This window comes from Rhyacophila brunnea, unplaced genomic scaffold (genome assembly GCF_057557595.1).
Source record: "Rhyacophila brunnea isolate RB1 unplaced genomic scaffold, BYU_Rbru_1.0 scaffold_21, whole genome shotgun sequence".
NCBI lineage: Eukaryota > Metazoa > Arthropoda > Insecta > Trichoptera > Rhyacophilidae > Rhyacophila > Rhyacophila brunnea.
Genome location: NW_028232871.1, coordinates 23182375 through 23207995, shown reverse-complemented (window position 1 = coordinate 23207995; position 25621 = coordinate 23182375). Strand labels below are relative to the sequence as shown.

The following is a 25621-nucleotide window of genomic DNA, read 5'->3' as shown; positions in this document are numbered from 1 at the left end:
TATATATTTTTTTTCCCTATGAAAAACTGCTCGGCACGTCAGACAGTCGAAAAATAATATTTGGGAAATTTTGGCACGCGTACGTAAAAAGGTTCGCAATTCCTGCACTATTGAGTCAATAGTATTAATTAGCTCGTGTGGAGCGAAATATCGCTTTCCCGGGAGGCCAGAAGTCGCCGACCAACCCTGGTAAAAATCCCAGAGCCGAGAGGAGTGAAAATAAATGTACCATGGGGGAGGCCATCGTCTAACGTCGGTAAATCTCTGATGATGATTTTGGTTACCTATACAGAAGTGAATTACGTAAAGGCAAAGAATTCGCAATACGCAAAATCTTGAATAAAAATATTTTAAAATTTGAAATAAGAGGTACGCGTACCTACTATACCTATAGCTATAAGTATAAATTATTATAGGATCCTATTTTGAATCAGCATTCTTTATCAAGCCAAATAAACATTCAAGGTCAACAATTTTATTATGGAACATTGTCAGGTTTGTCAACGTGTTACGTGCGATATCGTGTGCTCTCTCTGTGTTAGCATGTCAAAAAGAGACAAACCAAAAAATTGTATATGTGAAATTAATTTAAAAATCTAACCTCCAATAATATATTCGAAAAACAAGACATCGGTAGTATTGTAGTGAATTGATAACGCGTTTGAAAGCAATCAACACGATATTTTATGCCACAACAATAATATGAATACGTAACGACAGCGTGACGATTATTTAATTCAGTTATCAGTTGACAGTTCAGTTGTAGGTATATTAGCGCAATTTGCTCAAACACGAAGCGATATCGGCACCATGGCTTCTTCACTTTTAAGGCTCATTCGTTCAGAAGTAAGTTATTTTTGTAATACAATAATATTCTCTAACGCAATACGCAAGATGTTTCATTGAAGTAAATAAAAGTCACAAGAAATTAAGCCTGCAAAAGTCGATTCGTTTCGTGGTTTTGACACTTGAGAACAGCAGCTGTTGCGAACTTACCTACTGTCATATAATTATTATGATCGAATTTATGAAGTTGAACTCTTGAACTAATTTTTATTATTGGTGGTGGTAGGCAGAATAATATAGGTAATAAAATTAAGTTAAAATTGTATACTATTTTACCTATGTGTTGTGTGAAAAATAAGATAATATTATCTAATATAGGTACGTCATCATAAAAGTCTACAATCTAAACTTTCTTTTTTATAAATGTAGATTGTCAAGGTAGGTAGGTATCTGAATACCAAGTTTTAAAATTTAAAAAATTCAACAGCCATATTATTATTGACATTACAATAACAAAATAGGTGTAGGTATATTATATGTGTCTATGGTTAAATGAATTCATAATTACCTCTTAAAAACGCTTTTATTCTGTGAAATAAATGAATGTCTTTAAAACTATAGCAGAGATGTAGGCGAAAAGGATTTCAATAAAAAGTTCTTTAAATTACACGTAGGTTACCTAACTATTTGCTACCAATAAGTAAAGTGATGTTAGTTCAACAGGAAGTTTTTTTTTCATTATACACACTAGTACCTAATTATTTATATTTTAATTATATTTGTATATTATAATTAAGTATGTATTATCAAACTAAAAAATATACATACCTACTTGTAGAAAATCATAAACCTAAAATATGATAAATAAGTAACATGCCAAGATTACTTTTTGACACATCTTTTATTTTAGTATTTTTTTTTTGTTTGTACAATGATAAACACCGAATCGTAATTTAACTGCTAATTAATTATCAAGGCCAGAAAAGTTGTCATAATTAAAAAAAAAAAAAAATTATACTACAAGCCAATACGGGTCTTCGACGCTTACAGAACATGTAACTATTCTCCTACATCAAATATTTTGTAAAATATTCGAGCCAAAGAAACTGGTGTTATATCTCTTTCTACAATTTTTTTAGCCAAATAAAAGTACTGACCTACGCTTCTTGCTTTACTGTGACCATGCAATCAGCCTAATTGACTGTAAGTGACATTGACAATTGCTTGCCGCTTTCTGAATTGTCGACTGCATTCAATTTGTTATAGCAGTGTCTAACATTTACAAGATAGTTGTGACGCGAATGTATGTATACATATGTATTTGTGGCAATTTAACAAAGAGGGTGAAAGAAGATAGTATTTTATTATATTTATAATCATCATCGACCAGGGTCGATCCTCTTCTGGATGAAGGCCTCCGCTAACTCTTCTCATCTTGGTCCCCAGTTGCTCGCTGCCACATAGTTTTAATTGTCTAAAGTGAAGAATTCGTCCACCCAAAATTTTATACAAATTTCAAAAAAATAATATTTATTCATACATTTGTTAAAAATGTACCTATGAAGCAGTGGCGAAGGGTGGACGTAGGCTTTGGAGATCAGACATAAATAGTGCACGCTAAACTTTGTCGGTCATATTTATTTGTTTTCATTGAACTAAAAATACAAAGTGCAGATGGTATTAGTTAGTTTTTTAAATTCAATTAAACCTTGCCTAAAGAAATCAAAATACTGAAATGATGTTGAATTTTCTTCCAGATAAAGCCTTCTTTAGTTTCCTTATAAAAACCACTAAAGCGAATTCCTGTTTGACATAAGTGCCATTTTTGTATGTAAAAAAATGTACGAATTAATTTGTGAATTATATGAAAATTAGTCGTGGTCGTAGAGGTAGTCCCTTTTTGCCACATTTTCATATATTTAGGCTCCATCCAGAAAAAGGTTTTCTTCAAAATCATTAGAAAATAGCAGTCATATTAAGTATATTTATAAATAAAAATCTAAGAAAAGGTGTATTATGCAGAAATATTTCGAATGGGAGCCGTACTTCGAACTCATTTTTCTCGTAACTGTGGGTTCGTTCATTATGTTAAGTGAGCTTAAGACTAGTATAATCTTCTCCGTGCGGTGTGTGTAGTAGTCAGAGATGGTCGCCTATAGCAACAAGTTTATGTAACGCGGAATATGTCCGCTGGCTGCGGAGAAAATATATCGGAACAACATCCGGTGAAACTTGAGGAATTATTCATTGTTCCGAACGGTCATATTCTAATGATGGAAAGTTTGAATAGAATTTTTCACTCCCGTCTCATTCAGAATTTTTTCAAATTTTATTCGACATCTCGCCGCATTTGCATTTGAAAATATTGTAAAATATTCCTCTTTATATGACACGATGCGGCCGTAATATTGTTTGCCAATCGACATACGTTATATCGTAAATTAAATATTTTAAATATGTCACCTATTTCCCGAAATAGATATAGTGGTTTTCCCCAGCTTTCCAAATCAGGAATTCGATGAAGTTCAATTCAATTTTACTTATTTATCGTATTACAAACAATAGACGATGACCTAAACTTACGGAGCGGAGACGTGGATACTCACAGAAATGCCACTAAGAAATTTTGAAACCTTCCACAGTACTGTGTACAGATACAAAATATGTTCAGGATAAGTTTCGAATGTCGAAAATGCGTACTTTGGCCACTTTATACGATTGACATTTTTACCATATCAGTACTTTGTACCATATCAGTCGTAGCGGTTCTAATTATGCACAAAACTCCTTTATTCGGCGCTCTTGTTTAAATTATAATATGTATTTCTCCACCGTTGATCCTTATAATAATTCACCTGTTTCATTTAAACATGCTATCTCCAAAATTTTGTATAAATAGATATATCTTTTTTATCTTTTGTATATCATTTAATTATTCATTATTCTTCCTCATTTTTCTCATGTAATCTTCTTATGTAATCTTCTTATGTAATTTCTTTATATTTATGTTATTCGTACTCTCTATCTTGTTAGGCTTAACTATATTATAATGTATATATGGAAACTTTGCTGGTTGCAATAACTTTTTATTATTATATTTTAAATTTCTGTAATCAATATGTAACTGTTTGTTTTCCTTAATAAATAAAATAAAAAAATAAAATAAAGACATTCAAAGGAAGATTTCCAGTCGGCAAGGCCCTGAGAGGAGAAGAACATCTTAATTCAAGAATCTTATACACTGGTTTGAGTTCAGTGACAGATGAGCGAAACACAGCCATAACTATTGCCAACGTGCAATAACAGATATGGCACAGAAAGAAAAAAAAATAATATGGCACTACAGCCAGGTATGGGCCCTGTCCATCTTCAACGTTGTTCTCAGTTAAGTTAAACACACAGAGAATCTGCAAATTCGTGGTCTCCTGATGCGTCATCATACCTCCCGGCTTTATCGATATTAAGCTCTTAGACACTGATCTATTGTCCATCTTCTCTGGGGTTCACTTAGCAAAGTCTTTGGAACATTATAAAATTCACGATATCCAGTTCGTTGTCTAAACATTCTTCATCTACAATCAATTGTTCGCCGCATAATATATTGAAAAGTTATTATTGATCGCTATGTTTTATGAAACCGGATGAAATGTATACAACCCATAACATTGTCATTAAAAATGGAAATTTTTGTTAAAATTGGAACCTATACTATGGAAATTATAGGGATTTGTATGATATCAAATGATTCGTTATACAGCATTTCACTTCATCTCTGACTTTCAGGAACATATTTCAACCTTAAAGTGAAGTATTAGTATATTTTACACAACAGTTTGAAAATTTTGTTAAAATATCTGATATCGTATTTAAAGTAAAGAATATTCCCTTTAATTCAAATCATAAATTTAATATCAACAGGAACTCTCCAGTTTATTGAATATCAATCACAAATCTGACTTTCAAATGAAGAAATTTCTTTTTCGTGAATGGTTATGAATAAATATCATGCATAAAATATTTAAAGTGACCGTGTGTGAACGATAGATCTTTGTGGACTAAACTGTAAATCCATCGGCATGGTAAAATTCCATTTCATGTTGGAAATATCGATTGAAATAGACTCTATTGAATAACTGACGATTTCCATTTTCTTCAGTTAAAGTTTACTTGACTTGTAACGTAAATATCCATAGAATCGAAACCACAATCAATCAACACAACACCAATGTCAGGCATTCATTTCGCTTCTATATTATGGTTGACAATTTACAGCACTGTATGTAGTAAGAAATCCTGTAAGCACAGAGTGGGAAATAGCTATATACGTGAACATGGCCACCATAACCTGAAGCGGGCCCCTAGGTCATGATGTTTGGCGGGCACCCCAACCTATCGCTAAGGTTAAGGGCCGTGTAATGTTCTACAATAGTGACCAAATGGTATTCTCCAACAGGACACTGGACAACCTGGAACTCCAGGGTTACGTGTATAAATAAAGTGTGTACCGTGTATGTTTAGCGATTTTTGGTATTTTAAAATAAATCCACTTGAATTGTCGGCACTCGGCATCATAATGTTATGAAGTACTAATCGCGACCCCTATTATGATAGCCAAGGAATATGCGACCCTTCACTACATTGGATAAATAGTCATTTTTATTAGTCAGGAAACACATCAAAAATAATTATAAAATAAAATTCTACTTGTGCAATAGCGCCACAGGCGACTTTTTTTACTATTAGAGAAAAATTCTGGTGTGTTTATCTCTCTTAATCGCCACGCCGGACCCCTCCTAAGCTTCGCCCCCAGACTAGAGTTCTGTCAGCACACATGTACGTGAGTGAGTTAAAGAAATTTTTAGTTCACCAGCAGGCCGTGATGACGTGTCAGCCAGAATATCAGTCCCATTGTACTTATTGATTCATGAAGCAAATATTTTTTAAGTTTTTTTATTTTCCTTTTTCAATTTTTGGTTTCTTTTACATTTTTAATGATGAATCTATTTTCTGATTAAAATCCCATTAAATGCATTTATTTATACAGTTTTAAAATTAATCTCTCCGCAAAAATGTATATTTATATGTACGCCAAAATTATCATCTTAAGTGCGTTAGGATCCGAGACATTGATAATATATAGTTTTATCCCAAGATGGCTGCTGGATGAGGTGGTTCCTATCAAAATTGAAAGCTACGCTCCTAAGTAGCATATGAACAAAATTTTATGCTTTTGTCCGGCTTGTCTACTTCTACCTCAAATTTGTTATTAAGTTGCATAACTAATAGTTATTGTAATCGTATTGCTAAAGGAAAAGGAAGATAAGTCATCAAAACTCCAAAATTTGTTGAATACTTACGTCAAATTAACCATAATGAAATTAGACAAATTAATGTTCCTGAATTAGTAAAATCAACACAGAAACATAAAGAGTTCAAATATAAAGCTGTTTAAAACTCTATCTTATTTTGACTTTCCTAAAAAGTAGTGATTTTAGATAAATGTCTCCCGTTTCTTTTCACCCACAAAATTGAGTAAATTACATACCTTTAGATATGTTAATTTAAAATTCAAACACTTCATTAATTATTATCTTCATTCCAAATATCAGTATACATAATCTAAGATAGCTATGTGTCGTTTTCCTTTGATATTTTGTTACAATATTCGTACAAATATGTCCGCCAAATTTCACCAAGGTGATAATAATAAAGTCAACAGTGAGTTAAGTAATTCTTGCGTCAAGATACATTTTGCGAGTCAACGTAGAGAGATATTTCTCTCTGTTTACATTGATGTAATTTTTGCGTTGAAATATCTGTCACAGCTGTGTGGATATTGTAATAACTTTCATGACATTCAAATGAATTTGCCCCCTGCACAAATTTGACACGATGTTATCTTTTATGTGTATTTAAAAAAATATATACTCTTAGTAACCGTAGCGTACACAGTCAGGCGCGCACACAGAAAAGTGGTATGGGGTCCATACTGAAAATATATCAATATTTATTATTGTTTTTTTGGCGGTAGGAGGGAGCGGGGTAACAAAATCTAGCAGATGCCACTGACTTCCGTATTTATGCCACCTACAACATATAGCTTCTCGCTGCACTACGAAATTTTCCGGGTGCATTCATCATACCCAGACACTCCGCACTTTGAGTCTAGCGATGAATACCTGGCTTGCAGTTATAACTATGCATTTTCACCCACTGGTTATTGCGACCTGTCACATCCAGAAATGACTATCGAATGCATGTGGTCTAAGGTCATAATAAAATTATTAGGATCGTTATTGTCCGTTTGTGCCATCCACTGTCTTGTGTTTTAGACATGCCGCATCAAAATTTTAAAGCAAAGATTGGATGCCTTGGACTTAAATGATTCCACAGATACAGGCGTTGTGCGTTGTAGAATATCCAGAGGAGAGGGGTCAACTTATTGAGAAGACTGTTCGACAGCCAAATCATCCGGATCACGATCCTCAGTTATAAGGTCCGGTCGAAGAAGAAGAAGTAATATTCGATAAACCTAAATAATTTCTATTTTTTCCTTCCGGGGGCTCAGACCCGAAAACCACCCTTGTTTGCATGCCTATACACAGTGTAACAATGCTCTTATCTCAATCTCCCTTTTACGACGTATTCTGTCCTTTTAAAATACAATATATAGTCTCAATTCAGTATTAGCATTTTTGCTGATGCGATGAAAAAAATACAAAAGTTATAATTTCTAAACCTACCCTTTCACAAAACATTATCAATCGGGTTATATTACACAACAATAAAACTAAATAGATAAAAAATGTTTCATGTAGTAGATATGCAGTAGTATGTTCCCAAATTAACTTAACATTTCAGGAATCAAAAGAATAACGATGATCGTTGTTAGCATTTCTGGCCATTATCAAAAACAACAATATAAAGTTGCGTAGCATCCAAAGGGGTAATTACCAACAGCTATTTATACAATTAGGTTTTTAATAAATCTTTAAAACTTGTCCTAAGTATTGTAAAAATATAGAAAACAAATTGACACCTCCTACGTAAAAGGTCGGAACTGCGTTTTTGGCTATTTTCACTTAATCAAATAATTTTAGTTTATAATTTAGTTACCATTTTGCATTTCCGACCTTATACCAGTAGCGAAGGGTGGAGGTTAAGATCCGCCATAAATAGTGCACATTAAACTTTGTTAGTCATACGTATTTGTTTTTATTGAACTAAGTCTACAATTTACAGATAGTGTTGGTTAGTTTTGAAAAATCAATTAAACCCTATCTATTCCAAACCATAATAGTTTTGGTATACTTTGGGCGATATGACAAAATTGTGCACACTTTTTCATTCATAATTATTTGTTTTCGTTGGATTAAGAATACATATTACACATATTGTTAGTTCATTTTTAAAATTCATTAGCCCTGCCTTAACCAAACTATTATTATATGTACTTATCTATAATATATCAAAAGCTATGTATGATTTAATTGCATCATTTTAGATATTTTGTAGATAGATGAGTATTTTTTGACTATTATCTATTATGGCTTAGTTTTCACAGGGTTTAGTTGAATTTTAAAAACTAACCAACACCATCTGTAAATTGAAGCGCCTAGTTTCGCCCCTAAAACGGTTGTTGAAAATTTTTGAGTTAGATAATATGTATTTAGATGGATATTTTTGTTACCTATATCAGTGCTCCGCAACCGGTGTGCCAAAAACTGCAAATAATTTTGTATATTTTACAATACTTACTTAATGGCCAAATTTGCATACATAATATATTTGAGCACCTGAATGAAATTAATAAAAAAGTGCAAGGTCAGAACGAAAATATATTGATATGCTTCACTACCATAGATATTTTAAATAAATTCACTACCATTGAAAACAAGCAATGAATTTTGAGTCCGGCCCAAAAACTTATAACTTTGCTGCAAAAGAAATTTCATCATTACTTTCATACAATCAATACGACTGGATTCTAAACCCTTTTGCAACCAATGCCAAAAATTCAATTATATTCGTGAGAAATTTTGTTGAATTGAGGAACGACGTGACGCTAAAAATGAATTTCGCCGATGTTCCATTGGCTGTTTTCTGGATTTCGGTTAATAAAGAATATCCTCGGATTTCCGACAAGGCTATCGCAGTTCAGCTCCCATTTTATACAACATATACCTATGTGAGCAACGTTTTTCAACTCAAGCTATAATTAAAAATGATAAGCAGTCAGTGGCAGATCAACCAGATAAGTGAGATAGTACAAATCTTCTCTAATGGTTAAAAAAAAGTCGCCTGCGGCGCTATATTACTACACCGATACTAATATTTTTAAATATGTGTTTGTAGTAATAAATACAAAAAATAGGTAAACATACAATGAATACCATTAATTTTACCTCGAACACCATTTGAAAATCACTACCTACTTTAGAGTATCACACTGTCTTTAACCTTAGCGATAGGTAGGGGGCCCGCTTCAGCATGTGGAGTCCATGTTTTGATGTATAAATTGTTTTACCTGTGGTGTGCCGTGCAATTCTGGGAATACCTTTGGTGTGCCATGGGTGAGAAAAGGTTGCGGAGCACTGACCTATATGATGGCCAAAGATTGAACTTTAAAAAATTCCAAAAACCGTCAATACGTATGATCAAAAATTAGGGTAAATTTCAAAACCTGCTAAAATGGTTGGGTGTGCTTTTCAAATACCCCTAAAATGGAAGCCAAAATATTCTTTCGAATGTAACGAATTACAAAATAAATCCATAAAGTTCACAGATTTAATAGATATGATTTTTTCTCAAAACTACCTAAAATCGTTTTTCAGTTACATTGTAATAAAGGTGCTGTTCTAGAAGACAGTAGATATTTTAAATTATAACATGTCAGCCAAATATATTTACTATATGGTGGAATCTTTTATTTTGTTTAATTTGACTTGAAGTCCTATGTGTGAAAAGACAAACATAACTACTTATTTGTTGAGTTCTGTGTATTTTAATTCTACGTGAAGTAATCTAATACATACATATGAATTGTATTTTTATTTTGTTCATGTCAAAACAATTCATGTCACGTGTCCCCTCACAATAATGCTGTTGTTATCATTGTCTATGGCTACTAAACTTTGTTGTGAAATTTGCTCCAATTGCATAGATTCTTTCTTTTATTTATAAATATTTCATTAGATGTCATGAAAAAAAGATTTCAACTCGATGGATTCTTTTTTTATTTCGTATATTTTATGACAACGCTGTCCAATTTTCTTTGAATCTCATTTAACTGAAAATTTAAATATGATTGAAATACCGGTTGTTGCATAATATCGGAATATTCTATAGTAGAACAAGTTATTCATTGGTATCTTTTCTTTTGAAAGATTCAATTATTGTTTTCTCAATAAATAGTCAGTTAAATTTCATTATACAATCACATTACGTTGCAATACCAAAGAATTTAAGGAAACTTTCTTTCTTGAAAATTTTCTATGAAAATGAAACTGAAATAAGGGTAACTAATTTACTAATTGACTTACCATACATAATAGAAGTCCATTTTACAAACAGTCATTATAAAAAAATTGGCAGTGTTGATGAGATTGTGTGACAACCAGAATACCTATCGACTAATCTGTATAATTTATATCATCCATTTTGTAAAGAACCTAATGATTATGTTAACTGCAAGTTATTTTGTAGGTTTTGAGATTTATTTGCCAGGGCTGCACCGAAAAAAAATGCTTTACACTAGTTTTACAAGCATTATAGCGCCTGTACACGTGCATGGAATTACTGTCGACAATAGTGCTTATTTTAAACTATCATGACAATAACTGTTCACAGTTACACGTAAAAGTGCTGACTGTCTCTCCAATCTCATTCTTCAAGAGTAAGCGAGACGCGATGTTGTCATTTTATACTACTATTTGACAGGACGTATTGAAAATTGGTTAACCTCAAATGAGTAGTTGGTTTTTTTACCGGTAGGTTTGCCATTGTCATTCTACTGCGCAGGCACAGATCTTACTTGCGCGTAAAAAATCATCACAATTCGGATGCATCCAAACTTGTTTGATTCATGCACGCAATCTTGCCAACTGCAGGATAATACATGTTTCCCCATAAATTTTCTTACTGTGTACAGTAAATCTATACATGTGTAAATGGGGTATTAGAGAATTTTTTTATAACAATGAACCATCATTACTTAAGAATACTTTTAAAATCGTATAAAATTGAAAAAATATGTTACCTAAGCAAGTAACTAAATCAAGAATCAAAACACCACCATCTTGTTTATTTACAAACAATACTATGCTGCCAATACATATATTTATCTCACTTAACTGGTCCATCCACCACGCCGGGCCCTGTCAGCCCTCCCTTGTGAGAACCATGTGCCTAGTATAATGATATTCGAGGCCATCATACCATTTTGATGGAATATTTGTTTTCTCAGACATACTAATAAACCCTCATTGTGGGGATCATGATTATACTACATCACCATGTTCGATCCTAAGGGGTTTATACGGGCCTTGACAAAGTGGAGGTTGTATTAATTTATAAGAAATCATTCACAGATTGAAAAATAACATGTGAATTTGTTAGAACTAGGGAGACCCGACATTATAAGATGACACCTTACCATTCGGCCATTGTGGGCGACCAATTTAACCACAGTAAAAACATTTCATAAATCACGATAGAGGATTGTGATACAAAAAATTTAAAAACCTTGTTGTATAGTAGTGTAATCTTTTTGTAATTTTGTGTGTTTTATGTATTTATAAACACAATTAGTACGATCAATTAAGATGAATTAATATAATATGCGTATGTACGTCAAGAGATATGATAAGAATAATTAAAATTATAGATTTATGTTTTAACAATTGCTCTGTTATAATATATTATATCTACTAATTAGTTAGAAACAATACAATAAATTTTAATGATTGTTTGCAAATAATATTATTATTAAGTTTATATCTGTTTGTCAAGTTGATAAGTTTTTCATGTTGACATTATCTATTATACTCAAAAGCAAATTAATCAGTGCTTTTATCTTATTGTCAATTTAAAATTATTAACAGTAAAATAATCATCATGGAATGGTCCAATAACTCTAAAATATGTGGTTACATATCTCACTGACAGATGTCACTGGTGTATATAATATACAAACATATTCTTTGACAGGACGTGATAGTGGGTATCTAGGAATCCAATAAACCTATCCGCCATGTTTTGGTTAATATTTTTAACATGATAATCATAGAAAAGATAACAACTGTTTGTTTATCATATTTTGGCAGTGAAATTTAGGCATGTTCAAATATGAAAATTACATTTTATTATTAAGGCCATGCATTAGTTGAGGCACGTTCTAAAAAGATCATTGCTAGGCGATGTGCGGATTGCGGGTCGCGGGTGCAAAAGACGCCTGTCAAACGAAATATTATTTCTCATATAAATCCAACATACGTCCATTTTATGTTCTGTTTATTATTCTATTAGTAACAATAATAATATATTCATTGACATGTTTTCTTTTTAAAGTAAATGGGTAACGTTTTTAGTCATCTTTACACGATTTTAGAATTAATTGGCCCGTCGCCATCACGCAGCAAAGTGACGTATGTCTGACTCGACGTTCTCTCAATGAATGCGAAGCGAGTACAAAATTTCGTCGCGCGTACAGTTGAAAATTATTTGGCGTTTCACTGATGCGTCACCTTAAGGGGAAGCATAATACTACCAACTTATGTAGTAGCAGAATTTAATACTATTTTCCGATATTTTATATTAAATTGTAAAGTATTTTAATTGATCCAATACGTGTCAAAAAATTTCAAAGATAAACTTAAAATTTTTTTAAATCATTATAAAATGTGTTTGTGTTTTATGATTATTTTTATCATTAAAATGTAGTTTAATTATAGTTAATAATTTATAGTTTTAGTGTATTTTGTATAGCTACATACTTACTTATAATTTAAGAACCATAAATTTTCTAAAAAATAAAAATGTCTGTAACTTGAAATTTTTTTTTTTATATTTGTTATGTAAAGTAACAGTTTTAGTATGGGTCACAACACCAAACTTACTTTTGCAACGCATCATACGTCGTTATTTCAATAAGTATTATTGAAAATATTTCACGAACCGATCAACATGTCAATTGACCCAATTGTTGGTCTCAAAAAATTTGTTAAGAACACCTGTCCATCCGACCAGACAAATATCATAGCCAGGATTCCCTTAATAATGTATCTTTAATGAGATTTTACTTGTTCTGATTCCAGGCTCCCAATGTCTTGCGGAGATCATATGGCAGCTCAGCCCCGACGACGACGAAGATGTTCATCGACGGGCAATTCGTTGAGTCAAAGACCTCCGAATGGATAGATCTCCACGATCCGGCGACCAATGAAATTGTCACAAGGTATGATGATACAGACTAAATTTTATGTAAATTTTAATCAAATAAATTCATTACCTACTTACCTAATAATGTGTTGCCCAACACAACAACATTCGGAAGCTTATGTACACAGATTTTGAAGATTTTTTTTATATAGATGGAGCCTAAATATAACGGAATTTGAAAGTAAGTCACTAAGGCTAATGATTAAATTAACTACTAATTAAATAAGTTTTGAGGTTTATTTACCAAACACTGAGATAAAACACCTTACATTTGTATTTTAAGTCTAAAAAAAGTATTTCATATCATTATTTATATGAACGATCATTTGAGGCGTAGAGTTACAAAATCCGCTCTGGGCGATTTTTCAAAAAAAATAGTTATGAATGTACGCAGGAGCTCTTTCGTAAGACCTATCTTCTGTTCTAGGTGAGAGTTTTAAATTCCTCTCTGTTTCTTCAAAAAATCAAAATAAATATCGAGGAGACTGACTAAACCCGCTCTTAAAATAAATTTGTTCTGGTAAAACCCTCTCTGCGTAACCGGCCAATCAGACGCCGCGATTTAAATAATGACTCTTCACGAAACCTTTAATCTCCATACAAACCGTCAAACCGTTTTCTCGTGCGCGTCATAATTTTGCTTCAATTATTTTACTATTTTTTACTTTTAATAATGAATGTTTCAATAGTTAGTGTGACGGAATCTCAACAAGAACAATCAAGGAAGCGTTTGAAAAATTCAGCTGCTTGGAAATGTAGCCTGTTACGCCAAGAAACGTATTTAAAAATTGACTATATTTTGCTGTATTGTCATGAATAACCCAGTGGTGGCTCATATTATTTTCTAGTTTTACGTATATTTTTTGTTGTCATTTATATTTAATATTCTGTGTGATATAATAAAATATCATAAGGTTCTTACACGTTTTTATCATTATTTGGTTTGTGTCAAAAATATAATTAAAGGAAAACTATTTTCTGTCGGAGAAATGCTTTTTGTTTGATAATTTGTACTATACAAATGATAGATTTAGTAGGTTATGTTACGTTAGGTTAGTTTTTTCATCTCCCTTGATTAAAAATTACATTCCTTATCATTATCTCCACGGGACAAGTTTTTTTCGTCATAAAATTGTATCATTCGTTAATATGAACGATAATGAATTTTAATTCAAATATGTTTATTAATTTGTAGATTAGCTTAGTTGTAATAACGACACATAGTTAACAATGCTGTGCTATCTTGTAGAAATACCGTTACTTTTATAATACGTTTTTGCAATAAATTTCAGAAATTCCACGTTTACTATTATTTGTATATAAAAAGTAGCAGGAACAACAGAATATAGGTAATAAATATTTATGTGGGAAAATAAGTAAGCTCATACTTCGCGACTTTTGTTTATCGGATTTGGTTTCTGAATTAAAAGATATAAAATATCTAATATACCTAAGTAGATTATGAATAAAATAGCTTAAAAATATTATCATTTTATTTTTAAATTTAATAAATAGGTTGGTAGTTAATGGTGGGTTTCCCACAGACATGGAATTTGGGGACACAGGTAATACAGGAATTAGCTAGGTAAAGGCCGGTACTTAAGTCCGCTGGGTTTTTTTATTTATGCTTTTGATATTATTAAAAAAATAGTTATTGTTATTTCAAATTATCTTATAATTACCTTTTAAGGGTTTAAAAATATCTTTCTGATTCAAAATATGGTCATTAATATTAAAATTATTAAGAATTATTAGGGCACTTATATAATGATAAAAGATTAGTTACCTATTAAACAAATAATTTGCATGGTATGTAGGTAATAACTAATTGTCTCCAGAAAAAGTAACATTTTTTGATAATGGTTTTTTTTGTTTATTATAGAATAAAAGTAAGTACATGACATTAACATATTAAAATTAAAAAGTTTCACAAAGGCAATTTGACATAGTAAAAAGTAGGCAATATTCAACTAAATAACTATTTTTTTTAAATCTAAAAAAAATATTTTCAAGAAAAGTAAATACCACTATTTTAAAAAAATATTACATACCAATATAACAGCTAAATATGTAAATACAATGCGAAAAATATACAGCTACCATTAGGTAAGAATGGCTACAAAATATTTTCTAGACAAATTAAATTCGAAAATATATTACATAATTAAAATAAATACGGACCGCTACTAAACTATCATCTCCTGTCGACAATGTATCATTGTGCGACAAACTCCGCTCTTTTTAAAAAATTCCGCGTCGAACGCCGCTCTGTCAGGTAGAGACTGACAAAGACCGCTCTTGGGATAATTAAAATGCATTTATTTGAATAAATACAGCTTATACATTGGATTTGACATTTTATTATACTTTTCCGTATGTAACGGAAGAAATATATTATCTAAAATTACACTTAAATCATCATGATATGCCCAAAACAGTTTTTCGTCATTTACTCAAAACTCAAAAAAGTCTCTAGAGCGGGTTTTGTAACTCTACGCCTCATTTCAAATAGTAGTAACGAACATAATTGACCAGAGCAAAGCATCAAAAAAGATTGTCATTTTCGAGGATATTATATTTTCTATAGTTACCAATTCCACCACACTAAAACCATTCTTTAATTATTCATATTATAATGTTCATATGATTCTCTGTAGGTATATTCCAAACTCTGTTTATGCTTATTTTTAATTCGCTATATTTCTCATAAAAAAGTTGATTTTTCAACCTATTTTTTACGAGAAATCGTTGTTAGACTGCGGCTTCTATATCGTGACATACATGTCAGCACGGTCTTTACTGGAACTAAAATCGTTGCAATACCGTCAGCATGAAAAAAGCGTGTCGCGTAATACTGTCATCACATATAGTGCCATGCCGTAGATGTCAATATATAGAAGGCGCCCAGTAGCCACTTGTTCAACCCATTAGGTCCATGCTCTGGATCCAAACACACAATAAATGTTTAATCACGTGAATTTTTTGACATTACCATTTATCCATCGGAATTTCAAATCAAATTGGAAAGCGGCCACACTGGATAGAGACAGGTGGAGGGAGCTGTTGGAGGAGGCCAGGACCCACACCGGGTTGTCGCGCCCCTGATGATGATGATGATGATTTATCCATCGCGGACACTTTATTAATCATGTTTATTTAATTTTCCAGGGTGCCAAAATGTACGCAATCAGAAATGCAAGCAGCCGTAGACTCTTCAAAAGCAGCTTTCAAATCGTGGAGTCAATCCTCAGTCCTCACACGCCAACAGGTCATGCTAAAGTAAGTGACATAATAAATTAACCAAAAGAATAATGTTCAGGGTTTGCCCAGTATATAACAGAATTTGACGAATTTTTGCCATTCAACGCAGGTCTAGAAAATAATGATTCCATTAATAAAGTAGAAAGTTTAAATTTAGAACACTTTTAAATCAATAATATCCAGGGAGGCCAGTAAAAAAAAATACCTGTTGATGAATGTGGACTGTCTTTGCTTTAACATTCATTACTTTAAGTTAAATCAATGATTCTCAACCATTTTTGTTTGGTGGAACCGTTGGAGGATTTTTTTAAATCTCAAGGAACCTCTGTTTGGCTTATCCATAAGGGTTCATAATATCATACGAGGGTGGGTCAATAATTCCTTAGAAAAAAGCATTAAAACAGTTTTTATTTTTGTATTTTTTTTTATTTCTCAACATAATCTCCTTGGAGCTCAATACACTTGGTTAGACGTTTCTCAATTTTTTTTAAACCGTCAGAAAAATAAGTTTTCGGAAGGTCCTCAAAATAAGCATTTGTCCGATCGATGACTTCTTCATTTGAAAAAAAACGTTGTCCACTTAGCCATTTTTTTAAGTTTGGGAAAAGGAAAAAGTCACTGGGGGCTAAATCTGGCGAATACGGTGGGTGGTCGACCAATTCGAACTTCAATTCTTCAATTTTAGCCATTGATCGTAAACATGTGTGAACACGGGCATTGTCCTGATGAAAGAGGATTTTTTTCCTGTTTAAATGAGGCCGTTTTTCTTCAATTTCGTTTTTTAGCTGGTCCAATAAAGATGCGTAATAATCCCCTGTTATTGTTTTTCCTTTTTCTAAATAGTCAACGAAAATAATTCCACGTGCATCCCAAAATACAGTAGCCATAACCTTACCAGCTGATTTTACGGTTTTCGCCTTCTTTGGACATGGTTCGCCTTTCGCAAACCACTGCTTTGACTGTTCTTTCGTCTCGGGAGTATAGTGGTGTATCCATGTTTCATCTACAGTCACAAAGCGACGAAAAAATTCATCCGGATTGCGTTGCATGAGCGACAACAGGGCTTTAGAGGCCACCACCCTATTGCGTTTATTGTTGACTGTGAGCAAACGCGGCACCCATCTTGCAGAAACTTTTTTCATGCCCAATTTGTCATGTAAAATAGAAATGACGCTACCTTTTGAGATCCCTGTAACCTCAATTATCTCACTCAACTTTAATCTTCGGTCACTTAACACCATATCGTGGATTTTATTGATCATTTCTGGTGTAGTCACCTCTACAGGACGTCCTGAGCGTGGTTCATCCTTTGTTGATGTACGACCACGTTTAAATTCATTTAACCAGTTATAAATAGTTGCAAGTGAAGGAGCAGATATGCCGTGAACTAAATCCAACTCATTTTTTATTTCCTTTGCTGTTAACCCTTTTATATTAAAATGTTTAATAACAGCTCTAAACTCAATTTTCTCCATTTTTGTAAACAAGCAAATTTTTTTTTTAAATGTACGAAAATAAAAAACAACAACCCGACCAATCTGATTGAAACTTCGCAGCATACTAAATCGGTAGTGCCGCTGCATGAAAACAAACCGCTTACAGTACTAGTCGCGCCACCTGTCGGCTTTTCTAAGGACTTATTGACCCACCCTCGTATATAGGCAAACTGCCACCTGTAATCTTTTCTATGCCTCACGATATTACTATGGCAGTATCTGACAGGCCACAGTTTTTAATGACACACGCTGAATATAGAGCAAAGCTCTTACTAAAATCGCTGTAATACCGATAATTTGTGGTTTAGTATTTTATAATTATTCAAACAGATGTCACTGTGTGTTTAATTTTTTAGATTATGCAAATCAATCGACAGTAGCTAGTAATCTGAGCTTAAAGTCGAATGAGATAACTCGCAAAATTTGTATGTGCGGCCTGTCAATCACGGCTTCATAGAGCAAGAAAACTCGCTGAAGGCATAGAATAGGTTAAACTAGGTTATTAAAATGCTGTCCCATACAATTTTTAGTCCAAAATTTTATGTTCAGTGCATGCTACATTTTATCATTTCTGGTTCATCATCATCAGCTGGGGTCGATCCATTTCATTTGGATCTTCTCTCAAAAGTTGTATTAATAGAATCTGCTGCCCTAAGTAACGTACGACTTGTCCACCTATAAACAGTGCAATAGGTGGGAATGCTCATTACTGACAACTAAATTCCTGTTGTCTATTCCTACATTTCTTCAAAATTCCACCCCTAAGTTAAACTCTCACTAGGTATTTGAGTAATAAATATTATCAAAATGCTACTGTATTTAAAAATAGGTGATGTTAAACCTTGTTTTTACATAATTACCAAAAGGATTTCAAGTTGTATTTTTCACAAGCTTTTGAAGAATTCTCGCAGTACCCCCTGTCAGGGTTCACGGGAACCCCAGGTTTCTGTAAAACACTTACCAGGAATCACTGAGTTAAATACTAAATTGTTGATAATTTTAATTTCAGATTACAACACATTATCAGAAACAACATGGGCCTTTTAGCGCAGAGTATCACAAAGGAACAAGGCAAAACTCTCATTGACGCCGAAGGAGACGTACTCAGGGGCCTTCGTAAGTATTCTAACCTATTTATTTAAAAAAAAAAGTCATTACTCCTGGCTTTCGCTGTCATGTAATTCTGCTGATTCGGTCAATCGATTTGTCAATCCAGAAGCCTTACTTCAGTAGTTTGGAAGTATATTTAAGGGCGAAGGTAATAGGTATTATTAGGATGTTTTTATAATAATATGGTTTTCTTTTATCTTTCAGAGGTTGTTGAGCATTGTTGTAGTGTCACATCTCTTCAGATGGGAGAGTCAATGCAAAACATCGCTAAAGACATGGACACACATTCCTACAAGATTCCTCTGGGTGTGACAGCAGGTAAATGATCAATTCTCTGATGATGACTAGAAACGATTGATGATTACGGTTACACTTAAAATATTGACTAATGAGTTTTGATGCATCTTTAAATAAAATTGATAAATGGGATAAAGCTTGTAGATAATAATTACAAGATAAAAAGAACTTTTTATATACCACGTTTTTAAATTTTCTATTGAATCATATAAACTTGACAATTCTATGTATTAAATAAATACTTTTTTTTGTACTTGATAGAAATACTGAATAAATATAGAATACTGAAATGTCATTTTGATATTTCATATTGATTTCCATAGTAACGCACGTATATATTAATAATTTAGTTGCTAAGGCCCCCTTAGCAACCAATAATAGTGTTTTACTTTTCACAAATTTTTTCCGAAATAACTTTCCATACAAAACAGAATTAACTGAAAATGAATTCAATTCTGCTTAAAGATGGCTAAAAGTATTAAAAGAATGCATTGTCATCGTGTTCTGATATATTCTAAAAGTTACAAATGTCTAGCTAGTCGGGAAGTTACTTAAAAATCTTCAATCGTCCAATACACATCTTGGACAAACAAGAAAAAATTTGTACTGGACAAACAAGAATACGAGCTAATAAAAACGTGGTAAAATATGACAATAATCGACGTTTATTTTGTTTATAAAATAAATTAAACTTGGAGAAACTAACAAACATTTGTCTTTGATGGATCGATCCAGTCCTAAGACACTAGAAATAGTATACTATGCTCAATTACCAACTACCAGTGATTGTGTCCTTGCTAGCTCAAAGTGTCATTTTAAATTTATATCGTTAGTGTTCTACTACTCACTGCTGTTTTCAAAACAGCTCTATCTTGAGTTATATTGCAGATATCATCTGATTATCAAAAATATAATAACGCTGTCAAAATTCTTATTTATGTGCCTAACATTTTTGCTTTCAGGTATCACCCCGTTCAATTTCCCCGCCATGATCCCACTGTGGATGTTCCCTGTAGCGATGGTAACTGGAAACACGAGTATCATTAAGCCGTCAGAGCGGGATCCCGGTGCAACAATGATTTTGATGGACATGCTCAACGAGGCCGGTGCACCTAAGGGAGTTGTTAATGTAAGAATACCTCGGCCGTCGTTTTCATTTATTACATTATAATGTATCATTTCTTTCTCGCCATTGTTAAATATAATATGTTGCTGTGGCATACGCTGTAATGGAATATTAACTCTTCAAACCTGAGGCAAATAAAGGAAGGCTGCCGAGTACCTATATCTTCAATGGAGCTACAGGATCAGGATTCTAGGTATGAATAGGCCACAAAATTGTCTAGCGATGAGAATTGTCGGAGGACAAATAAGATAAATAAATCAATATGATTTAGTAGGAATAGACAATCATCAGTAATAATTACTACATTGTGTATGCCAATTTGATGAAAGAATCACAATTGAAGGCATTGGTGAATGCATAACCTAACTCAAAAAATCGTGATTTTCGTGTAAAAATTTTTGATTTATTCGATGAACATCTGTTGATAATATAAAAATACAATTTTTGGTGTGCTAATTAATAAATCGTCAAACGGTAGCTCGTGGCGGTATTTTCAGTAGCTCGTGTAGGATAGACTCACAGATGTACATCTTGATAATTGCATTCGGATGGGAGTGACAAGGTTCTCACCGAGACTTGAAAAAAATGTGGAGGAAAGTGAATGCCATTCTTTTTACTTTTGCTCACACTTATTTCAAGATATTTTTCAATTATTATTTTGTTTATAAATAAATAAATAATTAAAGTACGCATTTTATTGGAAGTCAGTTGTCTTAATTTATTTTATGTAATATAATAATATTATGTATGGTACGATAAAGGACGATGGAAAAAATTTATAAAGAAGGAATAATTGTAAAAGTAGCTCACCAGACAATTTCAATTTCTGAAAGTAGCTCACATCCTTATTGAGTTTGGAGACCACTGCTGCAGACCAACAAACTGATGTACGCAAAGTTATTCTTCTTCCTGACTCCTCTTGTGATTTTTATAACCTTAACTTGTTGCATAACTTATCTTATGGAATGTTATAAATTGTTTAAATGTTTAGTTGATATGGGATAAATATAAGTGTAGCTAATAATTTATGACTATCATATTTTTACACTTCCAAGAATCTTCGGCCCTCGCTAGCCTTTTTGTGACTTATCAAATCGTACCAGCATAGCTCTGTTAACTAATTGAACAGCACATTAGTCATCCAAAATATTAAAATCGACTTGTAGAATTAATGAATTATTATTTACCACCAGGTTATCCACGGTGCACAAGACTCAGTCAATTTCATCTGTGATAATCCTGACATCAAAGCCGTTTCGTTTGTCGGTTCAGATCAAGCAGGAAAACACATCTACGAGAGAGCTTCCAAAAACGGTAATCCAGAATTTTATCAAAATGCATAGGAATCAAATTGTATTTGTATTAATATTAAAACATGATTATGTCCTAAAAAGGTTCTTATTGTAATATTAGAAATATAGATTGGAGGGCTTTTCAAAAAATATCCAACCTTTGTTTTTCCTGCAGAAACAAATGGATGTCTCCTCCATTGGGGAGGTCCAGCATACCTTCATGCACACATATGAACTTTTTCCCACCTGCAGAGAGTGTCAGTCTTTAGTAATTAGCCTGTGAGTGAGAGTTTCCTCAGCATCTGTCGAATTGAGCAGCGGAATTGGATCAAGCTTGGCGATATCCAAGCGGAAACCCTTCGGAAGATTTGGCTGGCTTTGGAAAACAATGTCACGGACACCACACAGAAATTTTTATGGGGGGTCCATTTAGGAAAAATATCCATTATAATTTATTATAAATTTTTTAAGGCAGCTGGAGGGTGTAGAATTCATAAAATCTTACAGGTGCCACTGACTTCCGTATTCACCTTGTCCGCTACTTATAACTTCTCATCGCTTCAATCGCAGATCACTGCACTTTTCTGGGAACATTCCCCATACCCAGACACTCCATAATATGAGCATTATAGTAATGAAGACCTGGCCTGCTGCTATAACTATGAGTTACTGCGAACTGTCGTGTCCATAAGTGATAACGTCCATAATTATTAGGATCGATAGTGTCTATTTGTGTATTGTCTTTTAGACATGTCGCATGCAAATATTGAAGCAAACATTGGATGCCTCAGATGGTAGCACCAATTCATAAGTGCTAGGGACTGCTACTGACACAGACTTTGCGTGTTGTAGATTGCCGAGATGAGGGGGCCAAATTATTGAGAAGCCTATTCGATAACCAAATCATCCTCAGGCATGACGTCATGACGAAGAAAAAGAAGAAGCAATATTCCATTCACCTAAATTATTTTCACTTTATTCATTCCTGGATCTGGACTCAAAAATCTCAACCTGCCTAGCATCACACAAATTATGGAATAGCACAATCAAAAATGGCTGTTCGTCGGTGGAGAGCGACTTACATGAATTCATCATTGTTTTATTTTCTTACAAGTATTACTACTACTATATAGTTTTTGTTCACATTTGTTTGCTTCAGGAAAACGAGTGCAATCAAATATGGGAGCCAAGAATCACGGAGTCATAATGCCTGATGCCAACAAGGAGAATACCCTCAATCAACTGACTGGAGCTGCATTCGGTGCAGCCGGACAAAGATGTATGGCTCTCAGCACTGCAGTCTTTGTTGGTAAGTTCAATGCTTTTTTCTCACTATTTAAAAAATTGCTATAAATTGACTTTGTGTAATATAATAATATAAAATGTCTGCCATGACCGAGTGGCAAAATGATTGCTTTTGACACTATGGGTTGCAGGTTCCCCTCCGGTGTCTGGCTAATTCACACATTGTTTTTTTCATAAGTATCGTGAGACAGCCAAAATCTATACAGAATTGTAGAACCATATTATTATAACATGTATATCTACTTAATAAAATAAGGAGATGAGCTAAAATCTGCAACATTTTTCTGTCCTGCTCCAAAAGTCTTTTCGCTTATTTATCATAATATAATATAGTGACAGTTGAAATTCAGTACACACGAAACATGATGTCTCGATAGAACATTCATAAAAATAACTTTAATGGTCCTATCGGTCTGAAACCTTCACTGATAAATTTCTTTAGGACTAATTTCTACCTAAATTGAAATGTAAAAAAATATGGGTGTCGTCAATCTACTTTTCGAGATAATGGAACCGAAATATTGCATTAGTTCATGTTGTCATTTTACACGAAGCAATGTAAGGGGCTTAAACGAGGGAGGTCAACAGTTGGGGATGAAGCCCTCTGATGGGGGCCGGAGTTCCACTATTATATGTGTAATAATATTTTCTATGTTTAAGTATTATTACATTAATCGAATAATAATAAAAATTTGCCAACTAGTATTTATGTCATCAATATAATGTCCAATGTTTTAATTACTAGGTGAGGCAAGAGATTGGATCCCAGACTTAGTCAAGAGAGCAAAAGCCTTAAAAGTGAATGCCGGACACATGCCAGGAACTGATCTGGGTCCAGTAATTTCACCACAATCCAAGGAAAGGATCCTTAGTCTTGTACAGTCAGGTTTGTAAATCAATTCAATGTTACTAAAAATTTGTTACATTAAAATAGGTATGTGACGAACAACTAAGAATATAATTGTGAAGACCTAAAAGTATCTTTGTGTTATATTTTGGTACCTATATGGAGTTACCTCAAAGTTGAAGAAAACCTCTGGAAAACAGAGCCTAAATATATGGAAACAAAGCTGAAAAAAGGAACTACTAGGACCAATGGTTAAATTATTTGCAAGTCATACAATCGTAAAATCTCATAGGTCATACGAATGTAATATACATAACATCTGCTGGCCACCAAAGATGGTAATTTTATTGTAAGTCATACAATCATAAAATCTCATAGGTCATACGAATGCAATATATCATCCATCAGTTGGCCACCAAAGATGGTAATAATAATTGTGAACATGATTTTACAGCCACAATTTTTTTAATGCATTAATCTACAGGATATTAATTTTGCTATGGATACCAATACAATCACACAAAAACGTTGTGAAGTGCTGTAACACTAAAAGATTATAAAAATTCCTTTTGTTATATCCAAGGGCAAGATACAAAGATGTCGTCGATAAATTTACCTACCTAAATAAAAGTGGCGCATCGCTATCACCACCAAAAGACGCATGTGGCCATGTCAATTCAGTCAAGCATATTGAAAAATAATTCAAGTAAATATAAGTATGCATTGTATTTCGTTTAATTGTATACAAGGTAAAATGAGTGCATTCAAACAGAATACAACACTCTAATATCTATCTACCTGCCCGAAATCAGTAATTTTATGTTTGACCAAATTCAAAAAAGTTTTCCATAACAAAAATAGTAATATTCTAAATATTATTTAATTGCAGGTATTGATGAGGGTGCCAAAGTGGTTTTGGATGGTCGTGACATTAAAGTACCCAACTTCGAAAAAGGAAACTTCGTCGGACCAACAATCATCACCGACGTAGACCCCAGTATGAAATGCTACAAAGAAGAAATCTTTGGGCCCGTTTTGGTTTGCCTGTTTACCGACACCCTCGACCAAGCCATCAGCCTAATCAACAAGAACCCTTACGGAAACGGAACATGTATCTTCACCACAAACGGAGCCACCTCCAGAAAGTTTGTCCAGAACATTGATGTCGGACAGGTCGGAATTAACGTGCCAATTCCTGTTCCCTTGCCAATGTTCTCATTTACCGGATCCAGGGGTAGTTTCTTGGGTGATTCGCATTTCTATGGAAAGCAAGGAATCAATTTCTATCTTCAGACAAAGACTGTCACGCAATTGTGGAGAGAGAGTGATGTTAGTCATGCTAAGGCGGCTGTTGCCATGCCAACTATGCAGTAAACTAAACAATTAATAATTTTAAGAAATGTCTTCCAATTATTATTTTTTTTACCGGTGCCTGTATCTGCCATAATGTTCGTGTTTATATACATACTACATACAATATCTTTATTTTATTGTCAACAAAATATATATTTTTACTAATTTTACATGTCTTTTTTATTTTTTTATATAGTTTTAATAATTTAACCTTTCTGGCTTTAGGCTTCCACACAAATATAGCATGTGTCTGAACCGAATCAGATGTCGGTATTTCAGATCTACTTGGATGACAGTGGGGAGTCATGCA

At 33.1% G+C, this 25621-nt stretch overlaps 1 protein-coding gene across 2 annotated transcripts; it reads left to right on the top strand.

The window, feature by feature from the left end:
• The first annotated feature begins 739 nt into the window (after positions 1 to 739).
• LOC147070867 (putative methylmalonate-semialdehyde/malonate-semialdehyde dehydrogenase [acylating], mitochondrial) lies at positions 740 to 25481 on the top strand. Of its 2 annotated transcripts, none has more exons than XM_085948912.1 (10): positions 740 to 846; positions 13101 to 13240; positions 16393 to 16503; positions 18991 to 19097; positions 19296 to 19409; positions 20351 to 20517; positions 21708 to 21828; positions 22966 to 23115; positions 23857 to 23997; positions 24848 to 25481. In XM_085948912.1, exons 1-10 carry the CDS (start codon positions 811 to 813, stop codon positions 25330 to 25332), a joined length of 1572 nt encoding a protein of 523 aa, XP_085805038.1. In that variant the 5' UTR covers positions 740 to 810; the 3' UTR covers positions 25333 to 25481. The 2 variants fall into 2 exon arrangements, with proteins under 2 accessions (XP_085805038.1, XP_085805039.1); XM_085948913.1 differs by having other exon boundaries at positions 740 to 1131; positions 13033 to 13240.
• The last annotated feature ends 140 nt before the right edge of the window (positions 25482 to 25621 follow it).